Consider the following 8497-nt stretch of genomic DNA (forward strand, 5'->3'; position numbering starts at 1 on the left):
TAAGGGGGCTCGCTTTCAGACCTGTCAGAACTTTATTCTTTAGATTAGTTCCACCTGTACTTGGGTGCACACACAAATTTAACCAAGGTCACTCCCATTCAGAGGTTTTGGTCCGCTTCCAAGTGAATCCTGGGAGCAAGTTTTACGATGCAGATGAAGTGATTTCTTGGGGAAGGTTGGCGCTGTACTATCCACTGGCTGCTGTTTTAACATTTAACTCTTTATAGAGACTCATTATTATTATTATTATTATTGTTGTTGTTGTTGTTATTCCTACAGCAAAAGCAGCTACAAAAAACAGCAGATATATTAAAAATAACAATTTTATTTTGTCACTTAGTGATTTGTGATCAGTTAAAGCAATTAATTATCAATCTATTATCAGGAACTAGATATCAAGTAAGATCGATATTAGAAATATATTACTGGGATTGTGACGCATGGAGACAGTAAATCAAGCATCCTACATCATAACGAGTATATTCTTGATAAAATCTACGGCCGTATGGGACGGAGCTGGATTTTATACTCTCCTAGCAACACTGCCATGCAAAAATGTTGTATTTCCATTGTTAAATATTTTTTTACAGTTTGACATGATGTGAATCGTGCACTTATTCCAGCACTTTTCATGATTCCACCACTTTTTATTCCACCACAGTTTAATGATATATATTCTGTACATTAAGGTTTCCTTCACCTGTAAAGTTGACATTTTTGAGATGAACATTTTTTGGAGTGACTGCAACAATACGCTTTATTTATATGGTTTATGATACTATTGAATTTAAATGATATACACAAAGTCACCCCTCCCCCTAAGTCCATATGTGCACTCTACACTACACAGGTTGTGTTACTCTTATTTCTGTTTTGTGTTTCTTAGGTGTGAAGGAGCCTGTATCAGGAGAGGAGAACCCTGATTCAGACAGCAACTCCACAATCAGTCAGGTAAATTGAGGAATCTTTCCAGGCACATAGGAAGGCATGGGGGGGATTCCCAGTGGTTAGCATTACATGTGCTGCTTAGATGGATTGTTCTCACTCCTGTTTGTTTGTCTGTGTTTGTGGAGCAGGAGGATTGGCGTGTACGGAAGCAGCAGCGGAGGGAGAGCCAGAGCCTTATGGACAGTCAGGGCAGCTGCAGCAGCAGTGAAGCCTGGGGCAGCCACACACACTCACCAGAGCGTGAGGACAGTCCCCCATCTGGCTATCAGTACTGTGAGACCTCCCTTTCCCCACCCCTGCACCCCTCCAAGCGGCCCGCTCCCAACCCCCCACCAATCAGCAACCAGGCCACCAAAGGTAGTCAACCAGCACTTTTTGAGTTTTTTTTTTTTTTTTTTTTTTTTGCTTTTTGTTTCTTGAATGACTGAATTATAAGTTATTTTAATGCTTTAAATTTAACTGTTAATTGTCATATATGTTTACATGATATGGACAAAAGTATTGGGACACTCATTTATTATTTCTTTCAAAAATCAAATCGAGGGTTTTAAAAATAGTTTACCCTGCTTTTCTTGGAGTAACTGCATCTGCTGTTCAGGGAAGGCTTTCTACTTTCTATTATAAAGCATTGCTCTGAGGATTTGATTGCATAATGCATTAGTGAGATTGTGTATTAAAACACCCCAACCCATCCTAAAAGTACTAAATGGAGCACCATCCAGCATTCCAAAGAAGTTCCACTGCTCCACAGCTCAATGCTGGGGGGCTTTATACCCCTCTAACCTACGCATGGTGCCAATAGGTTCATGATTATCTGCTTCAGAGAGTCCTATTCTATTGGCAGTACTTCTCTACAGGAACTAGACAAGCTGTGTTTGTGCATTTCCACAGCAATGTCAGCAGTGGGTGCAGCTAAAAGTAGCTGAATACATTCATTAGAGGGGGTGTCCACAAACATTTGGCCGTATAGTGTATCTTATAGTAGGAAACTGGGAGCAAAAAGAGAATCTGCAATTCAGGGTTTTTAATTGTGTTACTTCTCTGCTGTCTTTCCTCTTAGGGAAACGTCCTAAGAAAGGCATGGCCACCGCGAAACAAAGACTGGGGAAGATTCTCAAGCTCAGCAGGCATAAACCATTCTTCGTGTAGAGTCCGAAAGTGTCTGCACGCGCGTGCCGGACAGATGGACCTCTTCTATCACGTACACTCGCTGCGTGTCTGTTAGGTGACAGGGTATTTAAAGAGCACAGTTCTACACACTGAATCCAGCAGAGGCACATCAATGGGGCTACTGCATACAGCCATCTGCTGGCAGCAGAGAATATTACAGCTCGTTCCAGTGGCCGGAGTTTGTGGGTAAAAACATGCAAGGAAAAAAATAAAGTAAGCTTCGTCTCGTTCAGAGTCCAACATTGAATTCCAAGACACGGGATAATCTAACCAGGGAATTGGAGACATTTTTAAGGTTTCTTGCCGTCCTTTCATTCAAAAGCGGAGCCAAAAGGAAGATGTTCTCAACCAGCGTGCAACGTGCCACTCAGCTGCCTCTTGCTTTCAGAGACTTCTTCTCTTCTCTCTTCTCAGATGCTTGGTGTGAACATGCGCGACCGAAAACAGCCCGGTGGCGTGTGAGCGATGAAATGATTTCCTAAATTGGTGCTAAACCTTGTATCTGCACTTGCTGTGCATGAGGCCAGTTCAATCTCGGTGTGGAGGATGATCAGATAAGCCTCATAAGCCTCATCCTCCTCATTTCTGTTTCTGCTTCAGAAATGAACCAACTATCCAGGAGAACTTGGTTGTACTAGCTCAAACTACCTACCCCTTCGTCCTCCGAGTGAGGTGGGGGAGGTGGAGCTGGAGGGCTTTAACCAGTGGATCACATTCTCAATGATTTTCATTTTTTTAATATTAGTCTGAAAAAAGTGTGATGTGTGTTTTTACCAGCATTACCATTTTCACATCCTAATTTTACACTCCTAGTGTAGGCATTTTTTGAGCAGTCATGAGTTAATTCTCTGGCGCCCACTGGTGGTCAAAAAATGCACATACTGCAGAATTTACATGAGGAGCTGAATAAGAAGACATTTTTTATTTATTCCAGTTATTTTTTTTATCTTTTTTGGTGCTTATTTCATTCATTGTGTTTTTTGTTTTTTCTGTTCATTTTGCTTGTGGTTAAATTTGTGTATTTATTACCGTTTATTTTATTCTAACGTGAACGTTTGTTTTTGTTTGCGATTTTGTTGGATGCGTTTGTTTGTCACACAGTGTGAACACACGGTCCAGGAAGAGGAGCATTATTTGACACATTGCAACAAAGCTAGATCCCATAAAGCCGTGCGTTTGTCCATTTCTGCAAAATGTCTTACAGTCTTAAAGATGAATGGAGACAGGACAGGACTTTTTGAAAGCTGAGTTGCAGTAAAGTTTACTTATAATGGGAGACTACATCAATGAGCCAAAACATTATGACCAGTATGCCTAATATATAGTTGCTTTTCCTCGTGCCACCATGACAGTAGGCACACTTAATGATGGACAGGGTTCAGCATGGGTTGTCTGAACAGTCTTTGTTGCCCTCTTACATCAGTGAACCTTTTTTGGACCACCGTGGGTAGGGGCTCACCCTAGCTGACTGGAAGCCACCCACAAGCCTTGCCATTTCAGAGATGTTCCAACCCAGCCAAAGCTGGGGGGAAAAAAAGTTTTCACACCTGCCCGTTTTTCCTGCATTCGACACTTGTTAAATATAAAAAAACAAGAGTTAGCATTAGCCTTCACTTCATCTGGGAGCGGTCATAATGCTTTGGCTCATTTTGAGTCTCAGTAAGCTAGCTTCAGCTACCCTTGAGACTTAGTAAGCTACCCCCAGCTACCCGGAGCTATCACAGGATTTAAGTGGACGGTGATTTAGTGTCGTGGAGTATGAACACTGCCGCTAAATTGACAGTGTCGACTGTTTCTGCTTGTTTCTACGTTTTCGCCACTCAAACACCACATAAGCTTCACTGTCTCATCAAGCTCAAATGAATTGACATGCTGTCTGAATTGGTGCTGTGTTGTAAAAAAAAAAGTCATTTTTTTCTGTTAATGATTGGGATAGTAATGGGGCTGAATGCTGTGTTGAATTGTATTTGGCTACTCCTGGTGTTTTTACAAAGAATTGTAAGAGTATTTATTTTTCTAAGATGAGTTTTAATCCATGTAGAGATGTTTTGCGACTGTACCAACAAGGTGTACATTTGTACGATGTGTGTGGGTTCCATTTTTCTTGAATTCTAGCTATGACCGCGTGAGAGCCACAGTTAGGCCCTGCGTGTGTGTGCGCGAGCGATGTGTATTCGTTTTGACGGATTTTGCTCGGGTTCTGTTTAGTCTGAACAACCTCAGGGAATTGTCAGGCAAGAGCTCAACAGTTTGGTCCCCTTTTGAATGCCAAATAACGTTACTGTGTTCGTCTTGAGGTTCAAGTCCATTTAGTTCGATTGCGGTGTCCCTCAGGGATCTACGCTGGGCCCTGAAAACGCCACCAGCAGCAGAATGAGCCAGTTTGGGTTTTTTTTTTTTGCTTTGGTCTGCCTTCAGGTTAATACAGGTTACAGTCTTCCCGTTCTCAGTGTTTCAGTATCAGAAAACGTGTTGCGGTCTGAGGTCAGTTCAGGTTGGTATTTTTTCCACAAGTTTGTCTTTCTTCAGGCAATAAAACACACTCCTCCTCCCCTCCAGGCTTCCAGACATCACATTTTCCTCTTACTTCCCGAACTTACTTCACAGCTTAATGAGGTACGGTGATAAACGCTCAGGGCTCATGTGACTGTTTTGAAAGACAACTTTTCATATTTTGTTATTTATAAGGACTTGGGAACTACAGGCTTACGTTGTCAGATTTGGGAGAGCGAGACTTTGTTAGGCGTGTTTGAATGAGAGAGAGAAATTCCTCAGGTTCCTGAGGTTCAAGCTTTTTCTTTTCTCCTAAATGTCAACTTGCTTGCACTAACTTAATCTCCGCACCACTTTGGAATTACCTTCTGAACAAAGTGTGAACAAAGGGATTCCCAAAGTAACAGCTGAAGAGCCTCACCTCTCCAGAGAGCAGGTCTTTGTCCTGACACACCTTCCCGTACAGCTCCTGAAGAACCTCTTCGATCAGTGCTGGACCAGTACTGCATCTTCTAGAGCAGCCTCAACAACCTCAGATTGAAAACCGATGGGATGGACGCTGTTGACCCAGGACTAGCAGGGTTCTCCAGAATGGTGTGGAATTCCAGTTGCAGCAAATCCTGCCTGGGGCTTTGACTTCATGTACTTATTAGCCTCCCCTCATTAATTACGGTGCTATTCTGTCTGACGTACGCTGGCCAAAGTGCATATTAGCGTACTGTTGGGACAATGTTTTGTCTGATGGTCAAAAGCCTACAAAATCCTGCACTAACCAGGCCCTGCATAGCTGTGATACACACACTACTCTGCTCCACGTCAGTGAACTTCTCTGCAAACTTCAGAATATGTCCATAATGTTACTGGCCTGCAGGCAGGGTTTGTATCATGCAGTACTTGTATAGTATTTATTTGCCATTCTCTGATCTGATTTTCATTTCTTGCGGTCAGTTTTACTCCGAATGGAAGTGTCGTTGGTCATAGTGTGTACTTCCCTAGTTTTAATGCTCTGAATTTTTTAATGTTTTTTTTTTTTCTCTAATTCTGTGTCAGATATTTCTTTTCACACTGTAATAATAAATTGCGATGGATCTTTGAATAGGAAATTTTAGCTGTACAATGCGGCCTGTACATATTAAAAGATTTATGAGTGAACACATCCTGCTGGTGAGCTTTTTTTTGCCTCTGTGCTTTGAGAGCTTTGTCCCTATGAGAGGTGACCTGAAACAGCTTGCATCCATAAGGAATTAGGGATGCACCGATCCGACTGTTTCAGTTGCGATACGGATACGTGAACTTTGGGAGAGACTTCAGGCATCAGGATTGACTTAAACATTACTTTACTAACTTAGTAAAACAAAATATAACAAATTAACATGGATATAAATGACTTTTTTTTTTTTTATTGCTTATTTATTTATTTGTTTGTTTGTCACTAAAATAAGCAATAATGCAGGACCTTCACACATAGCATTCAAATTCAAAATTAAAAAAAGTTCAAACTTCTTAAAATATATATATTAAATATAATTATATATATTGTTATATATATTCAAATAAATAAAATGTATCAGCCAAAACTTACGGAAATAAGTAGCTTCACTTTGACAAACACACGAACTGGAAACCGGAGTCTTATTTTTTAATAAGTAACTTAGTCAAACATGTAAACATTTAGTGCAGTCTCACACCACAGAGCATGGATCCCATGGATTGGCCTAATTATCCGATAACCGATCCAGCTAATTTTAATTTAATATCAGGACTGATATCTGATCCTAGTATCGGATCGGTGCATCCCTATAAGGAAAAGCAATGCAGATTGGACTTTTATTTGTTGAACAGGGAGGCATTAGGAAGCTTTTGCATGATCCTAAGTTGGCTGAGACAACACAGGCCTAAAACACTGCATCCGCACAAACGCTCCATTTTTCTGGACGGTTTGGAGGGAGGGTTAGGCCTGTGACTGACAGAGGCCCTAAACATGTATTAATGGGTGTAAACATGTATTAATTGAGTATTTTGGCAGAATTGTTAGCGTTCAAAATCCCTGGCAGTGCCCCAGGCTTTTTGTAGCAAGTCTTTCTTGAAGTTCTTGAAATGTTTGCTTTTCTTCACAGAAGGTCTGTAAAGAAGGTCTGGGTCCTCTTCCTGCCCAGCTGGTGTTACGGTCTATCTAGTGTACTATGGTATAGTACATCTAAGTCAAAGGACTGTGCGGCCAATTGCCTAGGCTGTAGTTTGTCCGATAAGGTCGTCCATGCAGGATTTTACAGAGTATTTGAATCATTATCCTGTTGTTGAATCCACCCTCCTCTCAGCTTCAGGCTGTTAGCGCATGGTTTAAGATTTGCATGCAGGATTTGCTGATGTGTTGTGGTGTACATAGTATACCATTCTTCCCTTCACCTGTGCGATTTTGACAATGCCACTGGCGGCAGCACAGCCCCAAAACCTAATAGCTCCACCCCCTGGCTTCACAGTTGGCAAGGTGTTCCTTTCATTCAGATGCGATTCCTTTCTTTTCCAAACGTATCTTTGCTGATCGTGACTGACTGAGTTCTGTTCGGGCGTAATCCGCCCACAGCACATTTCCTGGTGTTGTAGCCTACATTACGTACATGCTGAGACAAGGTCAGAGTTATGGGTTCCCTCTTATACTCCCGCTTATGTCTGAACAAGCAACACTGCACAGCAGAACAGTGCACCACCCTCTTGACTCAGCTAAACATATATGCAGGTTCTTACCAGTCATATGGGGGCTTTGCCTGGCTTATCAGCGTAGAACCAGAGTCCTCTCAGAGTCCTCTCAGAGTTCTCTCTTGGTCTTCCGGATCTCATCCTGACCTCCACAGTTCCCCTGAATTGCCCTTTCTTAACGTGCCACACTGTAGAAACTGCAAGCTGAAAGTCAAACAGCCTTTTCCTTTCTTGTGGACATCCATTACTTTAGACAGCCATGTTGGATGACAGTGAATGAATATTGAATATTGAATATTGAATATTTTTCTTATTAATAACAATAAAACTTTTTTTTCAACTATCAGTTACAACTGATATTTAATCTGTTTTTATGTGCAAATGTAGTTTGCCTGAAAACAACTCCGTCTACTTTATCAAAAAGCTACAAAATATGAAATTGTTTGTCATATTTTTGCGTCAGTTTATAGGATGTTGTGCTGCGTGAGTCGGGCACGAGCATACGAACTACTGATTCAGTTCAATTCAAACCGATTCTTTCTAACTGTTCAATTCAGTGAATCAAAAATCCAATTCAGTGATTCATTGATTCTCAAATCAAGTCAAAATGATTCCCATTTTTTCTTTTATAAACAACCACATTTGATTTCATTGAGCTGGATGGTATTCCTACACGAAGCACAAAACGCACAGCAAGATTTTACATGCTATTTCTACATGGAGCTGCTAATTTAGACATGAAGTGCAAAGTGCACGGAAAGAGGAGGCCTATTAAATTCTATAGATCAAATATAATACTTTGTTTGGGTTATGAGTTTATATTTATATATTTATATTTAACATCCAGTGATGTTTGTGTGGGTTTTTGAACAAAAAAAAAGCCATCCTTAATATTTTACATGATAATTGTCAATGTCAACCAGCCCTAAACACACTTATATTACTGTGCTTAAGATAATAATGAAGGCAAAGATGTTTTATTTTATTAAGTTATGTTGGAGCAATTATTATACATTTCTTTGCTCCTAAACAGGGTAAAAACAGCCTTTTAAATGGTAGAAAAAAAATATATCATCAAAAATACTGATACATGTGAGACATTTGTTTATTGGTTTGTGAGTTTGTCGGGACTGTGATGTGTAATCTGCATTATCCATGTATGATTTTCACCAATTCCTCCAAAGACATT

The 8497-nt window shown here is 40.6% G+C and overlaps 1 protein-coding gene across 1 annotated transcript in view; it reads left to right on the forward strand.

The window, feature by feature from the left end:
* Positions 1–5750, forward strand: part of kdm7ab (lysine (K)-specific demethylase 7Ab) — a 34660-nt gene extending 28910 nt beyond the window's left edge. Inside the window, exons 18-20 of the mRNA XM_072663810.1 lie at positions 887–951; positions 1077–1305; positions 2009–5750. Coding sequence (XP_072519911.1) covers positions 887–951; positions 1077–1305; positions 2009–2097 — 383 coding nt within the window. The 3' untranslated portion in view covers positions 2098–5750. The remainder of the gene's footprint in view (positions 1–886; positions 952–1076; positions 1306–2008) is intronic.
* The last annotated feature ends 2747 nt before the right edge of the window (positions 5751–8497 follow it).

Source organism: Salminus brasiliensis, chromosome 19 (genome assembly GCF_030463535.1).
Source record: "Salminus brasiliensis chromosome 19, fSalBra1.hap2, whole genome shotgun sequence".
NCBI lineage: Eukaryota > Metazoa > Chordata > Actinopteri > Characiformes > Bryconidae > Salminus > Salminus brasiliensis.